Source organism: Macadamia integrifolia, unplaced genomic scaffold (genome assembly GCF_013358625.1).
Source record: "Macadamia integrifolia cultivar HAES 741 unplaced genomic scaffold, SCU_Mint_v3 scaffold1727, whole genome shotgun sequence".
Lineage (NCBI taxonomy): Eukaryota > Viridiplantae > Streptophyta > Magnoliopsida > Proteales > Proteaceae > Macadamia > Macadamia integrifolia.
The window spans coordinates 99405-116694 of record NW_024868326.1 but is presented as its reverse complement, the minus strand read 5'-3'; the positions used below and the strand labels follow the sequence as shown (position 1 = coordinate 116694).

The window sequence follows — 17290 nt, the reverse complement described above, 5'->3', positions numbered from 1 at the left end:
CTCCCGGAAGGCCATTGTTGTTGTATCTCTCTGTATTAGAAACCTCCATGGGATCGATGGTGGCTCAGCATGGTCCAGATGGGCATACAGAGCAAGCAATTTATTACCTTAGTAAGAAGTTCACAGACTGTGAGACAAGGTACACAACCCTGGAGAAGACTTGTGCAGCTTTGGTTTGGGCAACAAGGAGGTTGAGACATTACATGTTGACCTATTCAGTCTTTTTGGTATCCAGAATGGATCCCATCAAGTATCTTTTTGAGAAACCCGCGTTGACGGGCAGATTAGCACGTTGGTTATTGCTCTTAGCGGAGTTCGACATTGTGTATGTCACCCAGAAGTCCATCAAGGGTAGTGTCATCGCTGAACATCTATCCGCACATCCAGTTGTTGATACGAGGCCTTTGAATGACATATTTCCAGATGAAGATGTAGTTTCTGTTGAGGTTGAAAATGAGGTTGGCAGTTGGCAAATGTTCTTTGATGGAGCCGCCAATCACAAAGGTTGCGGAGCCGGAGTTCTACTTATAACTCCTGAAGGGTTGAACATGCCCATGGCATATAGGTTGGACTTCGAGTGCACCAACAACATGGCCGAGTATGAAGCTTGCCTCATGGGATTGAAAGCAGCCATCTCTATTGGGGTCAAAAGATTAGAAGTATACGGAGATTCGTCGATTGTCATATGCCAAGTCCAAGGCAAGTGGAAAACAAAGGAGGAAAAGTTAAAACCATACCAAGGGTGTGTAGAGTCTCTAATGAAGCAGTTCACAGAAATTAGTTTTGACTATTTCCAGAGGGACAATAACAGGTTTGCCGATGCTTTGGCTACTCTCGCATCGATGGTTGATTTTGGTTCGGGTGAGCAAATACAACCATTCATTATAGATCGGAGAGATCATCCTTCGCATCAAGGCTTCGTCAATGCCCTGACAGTAGATGGTAGGCCTTGGTTTGCCCATATTGTGGATTTTATCAGAGAGGGGAAGTACCCTGCAGATGCTACCCAAGGAGATAAAAGGTTCCTGAGGCGTTATGCCACCCAATTCATATTACACGAAGATATTTTATACAAGCGATCTTTTGATGGTGTACAACTGGTGTGCGTGGATGAAGATCAAGCACAGACAATCTTGGAGGAAGTACATCAGGGAATCTGTGGCCCTCACATGAATGCTCGTATGTTGGCTAAGAAAATTCTCCGCTTAGGGTATTTTTGGAATACACTAGAAGCCGATTGCACAGAATTTGTGAAGAAGTGCCATAAATGTTAGATTTTTGCCAACCTCATCCATGTGCCCCCAACAGAATTGTACACGCTGAGTTCTCCATGGCCTTTTTCCACTTGGGGTATCGATGTGATCGGAAAAATTAACCCCAAAGCTTCGAACGGGCATGAGTTTGTGTTGGTAGCTATTGATTACTTCACCAAATGGGTAGAGGCTCAGTCATACGCAAAACTCACAGCGGCAAAGGTAGCCAAATTTTTGCAAGAACATATCATTTGCCGACATGGGATGCCCCATGAGGTGATTTCTGACCAAGGTCAACATTTTAGGGGCAAGGCACAGGAGTTGTGTGACCAATTCAGGATTGCAAGGCACAGGTCTTCTCCTTATCGTCCTCAAACCAATGGAACAGTTGAAGCGGAAAACAAAAACATGAAGGTCATACTCCAGAAGATGGCTGATAGGAACAATGATTGGGCTGACAAATTACCTTATGCCTTATGGGCTTATCGGACTTCTATTAGAACTCCAACTGGGGCAACTCCGTACTCTTTAGTATACGGGATGGAAGCAGTCCTCCCGGTTGAGCTAGAGGTCCCCTCTCTTAGAATTCTCATGGAGAGTCAGATTCCAGAAGCGGATTGGCTCAAGTCAAGGTACGAGGAGTTGAACCTCATTGATGAAAAAAGGATGAAGGCAATGGACAACATGAAGAAGTATCAACTGCGAGTTGCAAGGGCTTTCAACAAAAAAGTCCACCCACGTTCCTTGGAAGTTGGAGATTTGGTTTTAAAGGAGCAGAGAGCACCCATTCATGATCCAAGGGGCAAGTTTAGGCCAAACTGGAGTGGCCCTTTTGCAGTGAAGGAAATCCTCCCGGGGAAGGCAATACGCCTTGTAGATCTTGATGGTCAAGAACTGCAGTACCTAACCAACTTAGATCAGCTGAAAAAGTATTATGTTTAGCCTCTGCATTCAAAAAAATAAATAAATAAAAATAAAAAAAGAAGAAAGAAAAAAAAGAAAAAAAGGAATGCAATGAAGGAAAACTGCCTTTGAGGCATGAACTACGCTCGACCTGATTCCTAAATTTTTAGGATACGTAGGCAGCTTGAAAGTCAAAATCGAGCTCGGTCATATTTCCCCCACACCTCATGGCGGGTTGGACCTAATTTTCCATTTTTAGCTATCCCTTTCCCCTTTCAGACAAAGGAGTTCTCGCTCCTCTTATCATCAGGAGGTGATCGAGTCCGACTAAGAACTCTTCCCACCGTCTCTCGAATTCGGTGTATTCCAAAGAGTTTTCATCTTTAGTCCTTTTTTCAAAATGACTATTTTGATTGACGCGATTTCTCTCGTGAACTCGTCATCCTTGCAAATAATTGTCTTGATCTGGCTCGAAGACTCCATCTACCGTTCTCATATTCGATGATTCCCAAGAGTTTTCAATAGCCCCTCTTTCAGCGTAACTCTTTTTTTAGTCAGTGTGATCCTCTCGTGAGGTCGCTATCCAAAGTGGTATCCGTACTCTACCCATGGCAGAACCATCGGGTTAGTTTCCTTCGGTATGTGTGTGTTAACATTTGTTTTAGTTTAGAGTTTGGGCCCAGACATGATCGCGGTCATCTAAGAGACCAATCTTACATTTTCTAAATTGGCTCAAAGGGTTCTTAGCTTTTGCAAATGAAAAAAAAAAAAAAATCAATATACTTTTGGTGGATGTGTCATATGATATTTTCCTGTAAGTTGGTCATTTCCTTAACTTACATATTATGATGTACCCAGGAAATCCGAGTTGTGTTTTGTTGCTCCCATTATTATCATGGATGTTGCTTTCCGCCGATGGATGGTAGCAATGAGGGACGACAACCCTGAGGTACTTGAAGAAGTGCACCTTTATGTACTCTTTCAGCTCCAGCGCATCAGTCCATGTCGTGCTTTGATACATAAGGCATCTCATTTTTGGATCCGAGAACTTCATGTTTTTCGATTCGGAACTGTGGAAATTTGCCTTACTCTGGAAGAATTTCGAGCTTGTCTTGTTTACAATCATCGGGGCGATGTTTTTCGCCCAACACTGCAACCCGTTAGCTCGATAGAAATTCGAGAATTTTTTGGTTGGAGTGCTAAAGAGGCGAGGCGATTCATGGCAAGTGATCGAATCAATCTTTATGCTGTTATCCAGGAGTTTGCCCCACTTCGATCAAATACTGGAAGCTTTAGGGTGCATCGAAGGAATGCTTTCCCTTTCTGCATGATCGCTCATTATCTGTTGCATTCCCCCAAGTGTGGAGGCTTACCCATTATCATCAACGTCATCCGGCAGTTGAGACAAGGTTGTGACATTATCCCTACTGTTTTGGCAGAGGCTTTGAGAGGACTTGATATTATGACCGGTCGTCGAAATTTTCGCACCAGTGACTTTAATGGGTGCTTCGCCCTCCTCCAGGTATGGTTAGTCGAGCGCCTTCAATTGGTCCAACCTTTGGTTACAGTTCATTTGGAACCGTTTCAGTATTTCAAGCAAATTTAGACCTTTAACTACCACAATGCAACAAATTGGCCTGAGCGACTGGGAGCCCTTACGGAGCGGAGCATCAGGTGGGAAGTCCATTGGTGGTCAGTTCGAAACCCTGTTTTCCACACTTCTGGCTATGACTATGTTAGGTTGTTAGGTATATCCCATACCTCCTTCTACATACCGGCTCGCTTCATGCGTCAATTCGGTTTACCTCAGGGTGCCCTAGGGGATGTGGGTATCGCGCCTATCACAGAGGCTTTAACAGAAGGTTTGGTGAATTCCATTGCAGCCTCGTGGAACCATTTGGCTCGCCTAGGTTAAGGTTGTTAAATTGAAGATCTTTTGGTCTGGGCAGCGTTTACTGAGGAGTCGTTCCCCACCTTTCTGCTTTTCAAAACTTGTAGTAGCCGTGTCGCCATTTTTTTTTTCCTTTCAATAAAAAGACTTTGTCCTTTATTAAAAATCATAACATTCCATGGATGTTTGAACAAAGATAGAGATTCTGCGAAGCCTTCCTTGTTAGTTCTTCATGGATAATAACACACCGTTTTCGCAAGGCCAATAATGTTGCAGATAAGTTAGCCAAGCATGCTGCAGAAACAATGTCTTCTACCCATTGGAACGTTGCCCCTTCGTTTCTTGCAGAGGATGTTATCTAGGATGCTTAGCAGAGACCCAGATACAGATTTCTATAATTATAGAGAATTTTCTTCTTTGTTTGGGTTGCATTTCTGTTGATGGCAATGTGGAAGGTGGATTTGTAGCCCATCGCCGTCTGAAATCACTAGTTCTTTTTTACTCTATGATCATTTCTTTGCTGAGTGAGTGTGTGGGCTGCACTTTATGGTAAGTATGTAAATTAAAGAATTACACTTAGCTTAAGTAAGATACCTAGGCTGAATTAAACTGCATTTTTTGGTAAATTGCACATTCATAATGAAGTCATCTTGTCCAGTACGTCCATCATAATCATATTTAGATTTAAAAAAAAAAAAAAAAATGGACACCACACATGTGGTTATTAACTGAATTTAAAAATTGATAAAAACATGAAGTTTTGGTAAAAGAAGAAAGAACACTGCCCGCAAGTGCATGTACACGCCTAGATGTAGGGGTGTGGAAAGACCATGCTACCCTTGGCAAAAGATGTTTGTGCCAGCCCTCCCATTGGCCATATGTGTTGGTTTGTACCCATGCCAACGGGTAGCATTCCCTTGCCCCAAAAATATTTAGATACAACACAATTTCTGACACAGTAGTAGTGAGAGTGGAGACTAGTAAAAGAGCAAGTATGCCTTCGTTAAGCTATGTGCTTATGCACTTAGGTTAGATCTGGCTATAACTTTGGGGCGGTGCCCCTTATCTTCTTCCATTTGGTTGATCCCCACAACGAAGGGGTCCAAATTCCCAATGTGCATTGCTAGTTCTCACTTTGGATGCATTCTACGTCAATGTTTTGTACTTTTTATTTAAAAATTTAGGAATTGAAATGCTAGGATTGTCAATATACAAGTAATGTATATAATCTTAGCAACATTTAATAATATTAAAAAAGAATAGTAACCATTCAACAGAGAATAGTTGAAATAATAAAATAGAGTGAAATATTTTCTTATAGTTTCATGAACAAATTCCTCATAGAAGAATCTATATCAGTTTTTCACTAACTATACATTCATTACAAATTTTTTATTTTGAATCTAATTTCATTATTTTTTTCATGCACCTCATCTTGTAGAAATACTACATATGTACATCATGAGAACTATCTAGGTTAGGCGGAGTATGTCATGCTCCAATTATACAACATTATACTGAATCAAGTTTAGGTTCAACCACAATCAGGTGTTTTGATCAAGAAGATAGGTTCTTGGACACAAACCTCAAGCTGGTAGATGGGTACTCCCGACCCAAATTTCATTTCTCAAGTGCAATGGAATGGTTATGCTTCCGCATGGAAATGTTGGCATCTATCACATATGCCTTCTCTTTAATTTTCTTGATCTCAATGCCAAAGGAGTTACTCAGTCCTGGTAAAAACTTGAATTTGAAATTTTATAAATTCATTCTTTAGGAAAACTATAATTGATTCCTCACGTGAAAGCATATATTTGAATTTATTTTCTTTTCTTTTCTCTTTTGAAGGTGTTGCGGGTTTAATAGTCACATATGGGCTTGGTTTCAGTATGTATGGGGTTTTATGGGATCTTAGAAATCTCGAGAATCAAATTATCTCTATTGAGAGAATATTGCAATATGCATGCATCCCTAGTGAACCCCCTCTGATTGTAGAAGAATATAGTCCAAGTTATGAATGGCCATCAAAAAAAAAAGTTGACATTGTTGATCTCCAGGTAATACCCAATTTAGATTCCAATCCTTATTTCTTCTTTTTATCTAATAGACTCTATGAAGCCTAATGTTGTTGAGTAGTTCTTTCTGCTCCGATGGAATATTCTAATTTTAATGATTTAACTATTTGATATATATGTAGGTTCGGTATTCCCCACAACTTCCTCTTGTCTTACGAGGTCTCACATGCACTTTCCATGGAAGGATAAAAATTGGTATCGTTGGACGAACAGGAAGTGGTAAATCAACTCTCATACAGGCTCTCTTTCGTATGATTGAAACTACAGCTGGTCGGATTTTGGCAGATGATGTCAACATTTCCAAGATTGGCCTTCATGACTTGCGGACAAGATTAAGCATCGTACTGCAAGACCCTGCAATGTTTGAGGGTACTTTAAGAAGCAATCTTGACCCACTTAAAGAATATAGTGATGAACAAATTTGTGAGGTGAGGATTTTTTCCATTCAATGAATTATCTTTAATGAGTTACAAAGATAGGGTAGAAATATCTTCAATTTACTAATGATTCACACACACACACAAACAAACCACATCACAATTGATCGGTTAAGAGATGTATCTCTATAAACTTCTTTCTTGTGGATTTTTTTTTTTTTCAACTAAGATATTGAAGTCAATTCATTGGATCAACTTTGGGCTTGAGAACAGTGCTATTTGCTTTGTAGCGTTTTCATTTCATCTTTTGTTTAGCTCACCAAGAATGACCATTTGTGTTATCTTAAATAATCAAGCTAGGTGGTAAGTTGACATGGAATTTTTGTCGTCTTAGGCTTTAGATAAATGCCAACTTGGTGAAGAAGTTAGAAAGAAAGAAGGGAAGCTTGATTCTGAAGGTTAGTTTATTCTAATATTTATTTTATATCAAAGTTGCTCAACATCAATATCCATGCACTAGTATATTATTGTATGATATAATTATCTTTTAATGTACAACCTAGCACACTACAAGAAAAAGGGGCATTTGCGACAGTTTTTTAGAGACGGACATATTTTTTGTCCCATAAATAAATCATTCGGGACAGTTATAAATCCGTCGCTAAATTTTGACTATTTGGGACAAAAAATATACCGTAGCAATAATTGAGACGGATTATTTCCGTTGTTATTGTAGTGTCCCTACATATCTATCAATTGGGATAGAAAACTTACCGTCTCAATTTTTGAGACGGATCTTTCCGTCGCAACTGTGATTGAGTTTTATATCTGTTAAGATAAATGGTTTTCCATCTCTAAATCGACAATTAAAGACAGAAATAATTTTGTCCCTAGTTGTGTAGCAATTGGGACAAATACTGACCGTTCAGAAAAGTGGGCATTAGCGACAGACGTAATTTATGTCCGCTAAACAAACCATTTGGGACGGATATAATTTTGTCGCTACATTTATAGCAGTTGGGGGAGATATCTTACCCTCACAATATTTGAGACAGATTTTTCCGTCTCTATTGTGATTGAATTTTACATCTATTACAACGGATTACTTTCTGTCCCTTAATAGACCATTCGAGACGGATACAATTCTGTCGCAATATATGGGAATATGGGATAGATATATTACTGTCCCAATATTTGGGACAGAGTTTTTCCATCACTATTATGATTAAAATTTTCATTTATTATAATTGCATTTACATCTATTATGATGGATTTTTTTCATCCCTCAATAAATCATTTGATACAGAAATAGTTCCGTCACTACATATGAAAAATTTTCGTCGCAAAAATTGGAAACGAATGACTAATTGTCCCAAAATTAAAGAAAGTTTCTTATCATTGGAGACGGAAATTTTCCATCGCAAATTGGGGGTGGATAATTAAATGTCCCTAAATTAAAAATCCGAGACCCCTTCCCGCGCGCGCTCAAATCTCAAACAATTTGATGAGTTTTGAGAAATCGTTCCCGATCAAAACGATAGAGTACTTCTTCACCCTTCTCTTTGTGCAGAGAGAGAGGAAAAGCGTTTCCGCCCTGGCTCTGGACACAGCAGGTATGCCTTTTTCATCTTTTTCTTCTTCTTCTACTCTCTTCCATCTTCTTCATCATCGGTTTCCCCTTTTTTGTTTTGTTTTTGCTTTTGTTTTTTTTTTTTAAAGCAGAAAACCCTGCTCTTCGCGCATAGAGAGAAGAGACCAGATCCGCCTCCGCCCTTGGTTCTGAACACAGGTATGTCTCTTTCTTCTTCTGTTACTATTCTCTTCCATCTACATCCTCAGTTCACTGATTTTATTTTTTTAAGGCAGAAAACCCTGCTCTTCGCGCATAGATAGAAGAGACCAGATCCACCTCCGCCCTGGTTCTGAACACAGGTATGTCTCTTTCTTCTTCTGCTACTATCTCTTCCATCTAAATCCTCGGTTCCATTTTTTTTTTTGCAGAAAACCATGCTATTTGCCACAGGGAGGAGCTACTCCTCCGCTCAAATCGTTACTTTGTGGGCTTTCTTCACCAAAATTTCTGGTACCTGTTCTCTGTTTCTCCTGATTTGATGCTTTCATGCTATATAGGGTTTTAAGGATCCTCCAAGTGTTGGTTGGGTTTGTAATGGACTAGCCATACTGGGGGATTAATGGCAACGGACTTCGCCACATTGGGTGGAACTTCATCATAGATTTTTGAGTTTCCGATAGTGTCTATGTGAGAGTAACCGATGACGATTCTGGATTGGTTGTGGTTGGATCACTAAATTCATAGCTGGGGTGGGATTTAAAGCTAATATATTTGATTTTCTTTTTTTCCATTTGTATTTTCCAATTGTAGATAAGAGTGATGTAGACAATGAGGGCAAACATCTAATCTAACTCTCAATGTGCTTTCATATTTTGGTGGAAACTCTTGTAATGTAGGCTTGATTCTCGGATGCAATGTTAGTTGTTATGTATCATCTCAGAAATTTAAATTATTATTATTTTTTTTTATTGGGTGGGGGGGTGTTGAGGGTGATCTCTAGGCTTACTGGTCTGCACTATATTAAAAAATTATTCTATCTGGTTCAGTCTCAACCTACATCCACAACAGAGTCTAATGTCTTTACTGCCTTGTTTAATTGTCTGATTTATACTGAATTGGGCACTATTTCATTGCCTTGTTTAATTGTCTTTTGAAGATAAAAATGAATCCTTATATTTAACATATGTTTGCCACCCAGACACTCCATCTGGGTGAAATGTGCAGTGTCAGACACCATTATTGGACATATATATCAAACTTTTGACATCATTACTAGACATTGTTTTTTGGCCATATTTGTAAACCAATTATTGTATTTCTTCTTTTTCTTTTCCCTACATAGTTTCTTCCATTAGATTCTTTTTCTTTTCCCTGTCTATTTTCTTCCATTAGAATAACTGTTGGGATATTACCAGATTACCCAAAATTGGGTTTCAAAAGCAAGATTAAGTTCTTTCCTTAATGCTGCTTTGATTCAATTTCAAACCCCTTTGCAAAAATGATATTTTTTCCATCTCTCTTTTACACTGCTGTTTGATATCTAATCTTGTTTCTTATCCGTTCTCACATAAATTCTGTTTCTTGTATTGCCTTGCATGCTACATGACATTATGGTGGTGGTGTTGTGAGGTCAGTTACACTAAACTTATGAACTGTATTTTGATATTGCAAGTTCTAATCTTGGTATCCTTACAATACAGTATTGTAGGGATACCAAGTGACTGTATTGTAGGAATACCAAGATTAGAACTTGCAATATTTATATTCATTTCCAAGTCAAAATAGAACACTGGCATATGTTTCCTACGAGTTAAAAGAGAGGGTTTCTTGAGAGTTTTGTAGGGATATCTTAAACTCTCTGGGCATCCAATCATAAATTTGTAGACGCAATGGCTTTTGAGATATAGCTTCAACTTGCTCCTTTATAGGGGAAATAAGTGTGAGATTAGGAGGAGAACTCAGGCTTAACCATTGTGGTTTCTTACGTTGTCTACTGGATATTGGGATGAAAAATCATATGTTTTTGTTCTTAATTACTTCACTAAATAACTTTTAGGAATTGAAAACTGATAGCTTTTTCTTAGCATTGATTGCAAGTTGTGAAATCTGAATGGATGCGTCTGTTCCTAGCATTTCAAGATAGACCTGTCTCAAGTAAAGGAAATGAAGGTGGGTAAAATTCAACAAGTGCAAAATCAGTTCCAAAATGAAGAAATAAAATTGACTAGCAAAACAGGACCACCAAAATAGAGAACTAGAGAACAATTAGGGAGAAAATTGATAACTTGTAACAGAGTGACAAGATGGGGCAGCTTTTCTGGTCAAGTGCTAATAAGAATCAATAGAAAAGGCTTGGAAAATATACATGAAAACAGAACTCTAGATTGGGCTGTGCATTAAGCCCTGCTAACTGGAAAACAAAGTTCGATATCCATAACTTGAATATCAACTAATAGTTCTCAGAAATTGAACCCAGAATTCAAGAGAACTGATGAATGGAAACTAATATGCAAACTTTGAGATAAATAAGATCAATATTCAGAGAGAGATTAAAGTAAGGCAATCAGCAAACTTGAATGAAATAGGGGAGCCACAAGTTTAGAAAAGGAGATCTGATCTAGAATTAGAAAATAGAAGATTAGAAGGTAAATAGGCCAAGAATCCATCTAGTTGAACCAAAAAGTCTACTCAAAGAAGTACATAAACCACAGCAGATATGGAGAGAACTGAACTGTGTTTTCATAAAATCAAGGTGTAGGCTGTGAGCCTTTACATTTATGGAATTTAGAGGAGATAGACTCATCAACTATTAACAATACAATAAATCAACTTGTAGCAAGAAAGTGCCCCTAGGTAGAGGCTTAACATCTGGAGGATTCCCCAACTAAACTTTGATGATTTCATTTACTTGTATAAACCATTACATGGACTAACCAGGTTAACAGAACAGCCTCATCCTACAAGACTGACACAATCAAAACTATACCTAGTTAATTGTTGTATTAGTTGGTGATCAGCTTTCCTTCCAGTAACAAATTATTCTTTTAACATCTCTAATGCTCAACACAGCATCTATGTGCTCTCTATCTAGACCAAGTAATAAATTAACACAAAGAATGATCTCAATAAATAATTAAATAACTACATCCCAGCAAAATTTCCTATGACTGATGCCTAAAAAATCAGCTTTCCTATAACTTTCCCAGAGGAACTTTTATTACCAATAAAATGAAAACCCAAAAACTAGAGACCTTACTTAAACAGCAACATTTAAAGAAGGGTAAGAATTAATGAATAGTAGTAACTTTTACAATGCATCTGACCAATTATGAGAGAACGAAAAAGTGAGAGCTTTAGCACATATTACCTCAAAAACTTTTTCATACATGTGTACAATTTCGCTTCAATCCTGTGTGCTTCAAATAACCCTCTATCAAGTATTTTGACAGTAGATATTGTATAAAAACTGAATCCATTTCAGTAGGATAAAAATTCTTCCATAAAATGGAGATCAATTGATTGGAATGTTTTGTCTGAAGATGGAAAAGACCACAGGTAGATACATTTCTATCCAAAACACAACATGCCATAAACTAGTGCTCCTACATAAAAGAATGACTATAGCAACTGAGCACATAAGTTTAGGGCACATGAGTTCTGTGGCAAACGAGAAATTGGGAACAAAAATAGTTTTATTTATCATTTTGTTTGAGGATGATATAATTGTTTAACTTGTATAGATTTATCTAATGTTAATACTTTTGGATGATGTAATCATTAAATGTCTAGTTGGATCTTCTAATGTGTAACAACAAGGTAAATATGTCTGAAAATATCATAATTATTTTTTTTTTTTACTTAAAAACTTTTAGGGACGGAATTTTACTGTCCCTAAAAATTACAGCTCTTGTTAGTTGGGACGGAGATAGCTGTCTCTAAAAAGAAGACTCTATTTGCGACAAGAAAAATCTGTCCCAAAAAACCAAGTTTTGAAATTTTTTACAACGGAAAAATTCCATCTCAAATAATTTATGCTCTTTTGCAACAGAAATAAACTGTTGCTACATGGCCTTAACAACACAGTATTTACGACATATATTTTCGTCGCTTTAATTATTATTTGCGACGGAAAACTTCCGTCTCGAAATCTATTGCAATTGACCCCTTAGGGATGGAAAATTTTTTCCGTCTCGTAAATTATGCGACGGCCGTTGTAACGACAGATGTGTGATGGAAATTTTACTGTCCCTAATAGGTATTAGCGACACTATTTTGGTATTTGTGATAGAAAATTTCCATCTCAAAAACCCATTTTCTTGTAGTGGCACCTAGCCCCCAATCCCTTTTCCAGTAAGAAGTAGGTGAAGAAAAGTTAATGAAAAATAAGATTATGATTAGCTAACCTATTTTCACATGGTGGATATAATAGTTACTGAGAATGGAGAGAATGGGAGCATGGGTCAAAAGCAACTAGTTTGTTTAGGGCGGGTATTACTCAAGAGTAGCAAAGTGATAGTACTTGATGAAGCTACTGCATCAGTGGATACTGTGATTGACTATCTAATTCAGTAAACACTTCTTCAACATTTTTCAGAGTCTACTGTCATCACAATCACACATAGGATAACATCAATTCTTGATGTCAATATGGTCATGCTTCTTGATAATGGTTAGTAGCTAGTAAATAGTACACCACAATCAAACAAATTAAATTGAGTTTGATGATACATCTTCTCATCTTTTTCTGGCTCTTTCCTCCTCAGATATTGACATATTTTCTTCTCCTAAGCAGGCCTTGTAGTTGAATATGATTCCCCATCCAATTTGCTAGAGAACAAGTCATCATCTTCTGCAAAGCTTGTTAAGGAGTATACTCAAAGAAGTGGTTGCTAGTATTTAAAAAGTCTAATAACTGAATTTAAATTTTTAAAGTAAGTCGGCTGCATTAAACTAAGGTTCATTGCTATTTTTTAGTATGACAACACACTGTTGGGACGTTGAAGCTGCTTGTGATCATCTGAGTTGGCATTGGTATTTAGTTAAAGTATTGGAGTAAGAAAAGAAGATAAGAGGGGGAGAAGTAATCTTTTTCTTCATGAATGTTTATAAACTTTGGGAGAAGTTTTATTAGTCCATCAGTATTTTTATATTGTCACAATTATCTTCCACATGACATATTGTATAGAACTACAATTTTTTTAGTCCCTTGCTCATATGCTAAGTTTTAGCCCAAATGCAATTGGCCAATAATGTGCATGATGAATTTCTTAAAATCTAGTGAAATTTTGTAATTTTTAAAAATGAAATGGATAGTTGAAAGTGAATATGTCCATACATGGGTATTTATATGTATAAGTCTGAATCTAAAAGTTGAGACGAGACCAATCTTAGATTGTATTTTATCATATCTATTAATTAATATGGAAAAACTTTTGCATCTCTAGAAATTCTTTTTAGAACTTGATATATAGCCAAAAATTTTTGCCATAAAGCTTCTAAAACAGAAAATTCGGCTTGTTGCTATATTAAGCATATCTCATATATCTACTGTCAAATAAAATTTCCTTGAATAACAATTGCTTTATTTTTCTATGCCTAAATTGTTCTTACCATTTCATGCTACTATTATATTTCCTTTCCCTAGCTACCTCTCAAAAATTCTTTCCATGATCATGCATGCTGACCTGAAAATCTTAAAATTGATTTCTAGAGCAACAATTTGAATTGTTCCTAGAGCCACCCACATGGGTGGTTTTTCTAACCCAAAAAATTTATGGCTTAGGTTATTCATAAAAAATTTATTTTCATAATTAATTAAAACGTCAGGACATTAACTTTTTCATTGATGAGCTTTTGTTTCATCAAGTTTCTAACCTTGCGATTTTTAGGTGAGTTAGAAATATCGGAGGTGTTAGGTTTGGGATCTATACAACCTTTTAAAAGGAAAAGCTTTGCATCCCCTTCATTGAACGCACTTTTCTTAGTAGCTTTTTCTTGTTTTTATTTGCAATTACCTTTTTAAATGGGAAATACATTTTGAGTTGACAACATTTTGGATTGTGGATGTCATATGAAATTGTTTTAGTGGGGTGTAATTGTAAAATTGAATTTTAATAATTTTTTTTAATATGTATATCCTAGCAACATTTTTGGATAGTAAATGTCATTTACTAGGTGCATGAAGGATTTGATACTTGGAGTGAAGTTTAGGTCTCATCTGATTGAAAAGATCATTCGAATTAAACATATATTTTTAAGATTTTAAACATTAATTGTTCGTACTCAAATCCATCAAGCTTTTAATACCAAAATTATCCCTTGAACCAGGTTTTTCTTCATTTTTCTTTTCCTTCACTTCTACCATCACCAAACATTACAACTTGATGGTTATCCCTTGAAGGGGTTGAACCATGACCAGAGGGAATATGATCTGCTCACAACTTATATATTGCAACTTGTTGAACCATGACCAAAGGAAATATGATCTATGTAGAAAAATTGAATACCTAAAACAATGCAAAAAAGAATGAAGAACACAAACAATTACATAAGGATTTATGTGGTTTGATAAGATTGTCTATGTCTACGGGTGAAATGAGATCTGGTTCACTATCAATAGAGAAAAGGATCACAACCGTTCGTCTTCACACCTCTCTCATATTGATTTTAGGGAAAAAAGTCTAGCTTCAAATTTATAGCAAGACCCTATACAAGTAATTTATAGAAATATACATATAGTAGGCCAAAAAAAATATTATTTCCTCGAGATCTACAGCCCCCAAATCTTTGAATGTCCCTGCCGGTTTTTATAGGCCCCGACAGTTTTGAAGATAACGTGTAAGGTGGGCTAACTCCGAAATTCCTCCGGACCAAAGGGAAAGGCAACAAAAATCTATGGTGACCTTATTTCGATTTAGGGGGGGTATCATCATGTTAGATGTGGACAACCTTAAAAGTTTGGCTCTCTTCACAATTTCTAGCCATATACTCATGTATCCCATTAGTGGGCAAGCTTGTGATATAACGGGTAAATTGCACTATTGCAAGATGTTGGTCACAGGTTCAAAACTTGGAAACAGCCTCTTATATGAAGCAAGGATGGACTCCAATATTCTATATGTGTGGATCAGGATTGTACAAGAATCTGATCCTTAAACTTCCTTTATTTTTTAATATAAAATTTTCCCTCTATATAAAATCAAACACCTATCCCCCCCATGCAAAACCCCACTCATTCCCATAAAGCAACATACCCAACTCTGCAACTCATTCAGTTCTTTGTTTCAAATCCTCCATGACGCGTCCCATTTTTTTGCTTGGGCTTCTAATAGTAGCATACTTTAGTGTAAGAAAAATGTGTTTTTCCATTATCCATTCATTTCAAAGTGATTATTTTTTGTTCCTAATTTATCTTTCTTATTTACTTGTTATTTTTTGCCCCTGAAATTTTAGGGTTTTCATGCTGAAAATGCCTTCTCAAAGTATTGGGAAGAACATATAATTGGTCTTTCAGACCCTCCACATTGGCTAGTTGCAAAGGCTTCACCATTAAACCTCCACCAGGCAGCGTTTTATATGAAACTCATGGAGGAAAATGAATTGGCTTCCCATTTGCGTTCGTTCTGTAAGCTTGCTAATATTGTTTGTTCTACCAATACGTTACTGAAGAAGACAATGGACGACACAACCTTGCCACCAATTGCTCAGTGGAATGCTATCAAAGTTGTTTATGAAGACACTCCAAAAGAAATACCCATGTCAGTCACTAACCAAGGGGGATTGCCATTTTTCCGGAAGTCAATGGTAAAAGAAGGAGATTTTATGGCAGTCCCTGATCTAAGGGACCCAATGTCACATAGATCATTCTTACCTCAACCTCTAGCGTCAAAAGTTCCATTTTCATTAGCCCAGATTGAGGGATTGAAGGAAATGTTTGGTGTGGTGGATGAATCAAACATGGATCAGTTTATTCAAGACAGCCTCAAGATATGTGAGGAAAGACCCATTCGAGATGACAAAAGCACCTGTGCGACTTCTGGTGAAGATCTCATTGATTTTATTATCAAGAAATTAGGGCACAATGTATGCATATGGAGTACTGAGAGTATTGAAGGATCTTATGAGAATGTCACAATCGGAGCTGTGGAACTCATATATGGAAATATGTCTGAACCACCAGCATTATGTCATAGTCTTCAATTCCCATTTCAAGTCTATTATTGCCATGTTTTACAGAAAGTGAAAGTATTTATGGTTGATATACATGCTCAGAAGAAAGTGAATCGTGCAATTATGGTATGTCACCATGACACATCAACTTGGAATCCCAACCACATTGCATTTAAGCTTCTGGGTTTTGGCCCTGGCCTAATAGAAGTTTGTCATTGGATAAATGAGAATGGATTGGTCTGGACAAAGAGTCTAGCTTGAGCAACATTGAAGATCTGATTATCTTCTGATTCTCTTATATTTATTACATGTCACTGAATTTTCTATTTGAATATAATCACCTATTTTGGCTTACTGCTTATTATGTATTGGCAAAGGTATGGTGCATATGGCCATGCACACAACTATTGGATGGGGGATGAGGGTTTACAATGCACCCCTCTCACCTCCATCTGATGGTTGGGTGCATAGTCATGCACCATGCACAAAACCTCTCCCTTACATTCTCATGTTTAACCATAATTTTGTTCTTCAATTTTCCAGCATAACAGATGAATGCTTGATTTCAAAAGAACCCGGCCCAACCTGACCCGATTGCACCCCTATTATGACCAATATACAATACAAAGGAAGCCGAAGTTATGGATAAAAAATATACAGTATGACAAAGCATCCTTTACAGAGACACACCAATCAACTTAGTTTCACGACCAGAATTGCAGAAAGATCGGCATGAAGAATCAGTCTAAGATCATAAAGGAATGTGGCTAAGAAAGTATGGTCAAAAAACTTCAACGAAGAAGTGTGATGCATGTTATGGTGTTTTGTTTCATTCAGTAGTGACAAATTGTATTTGGATATATATCTTGATGTATATAGATTTAGGGCAAAGGAACTCTGCCCTCCCATTTGGCTCCTATGCAAGCGCATGAACCAATAAAAGGGTACACGGAAGCAATCAATGTTTCCGATCCCATTTATCAAGGGTAAGGTTGAGTTGAATTGTTTTCCTTCAAGTTATAGAGACACTTCTTGATTTTTTTTTTTTT

General features: G+C 37.2%; 1 protein-coding gene and 1 long non-coding RNA gene across 4 annotated transcripts; both read left to right on the top strand.

The window, feature by feature from the left end:
* Positions 1-7938: 7938 nt before the first annotated feature.
* Positions 7939-13222, top strand: LOC122064711. 3 transcript variants are annotated; one of them, XR_006135805.1, is made up of 7 exons: positions 7939-8112; positions 8222-8288; positions 8366-8431; positions 8501-8582; positions 12502-12560; positions 12667-12741; positions 12865-13222. It is a non-coding gene; the product is annotated as an uncharacterized LOC122064711 (long non-coding RNA). The 3 variants fall into 3 exon arrangements; XR_006135806.1 differs by lacking the exons at positions 12502-12560; positions 12667-12741 and having other exon boundaries at positions 12874-13222; XR_006135804.1 differs by lacking the exons at positions 12502-12560; positions 12667-12741.
* A 2097-nt stretch (positions 13223-15319) lies between these two features.
* On the top strand, positions 15320-16595 carry LOC122064710 (polygalacturonase 1 beta-like protein 3). Its single transcript, XM_042628472.1, has 2 exons — positions 15320-15417; positions 15525-16595. The coding sequence occupies exons 1-2, from the start codon at positions 15367-15369 to the stop codon at positions 16500-16502; spliced, it is 1029 nt and encodes a 342-aa protein (XP_042484406.1). The 5' UTR covers positions 15320-15366; the 3' UTR covers positions 16503-16595.
* Positions 16596-17290: the final 695 nt, after the last annotated feature.

Excerpts from the sequence above, each read along its gene's own strand:
- LOC122064710 (XM_042628472.1), top strand. The coding sequence starts at position 15,367 with ATGACGCGTCCCATTTTTTTGCTTGGGCTTCTAATAGTAGCATACTTT. Across the intron at positions 15,418-15,524 it reads TAATAGTAGCATACTTTAGT|GGTTTTCATGCTGAAAATGC; the intron begins GTAAGAAAAATG and ends CTGAAATTTTAG.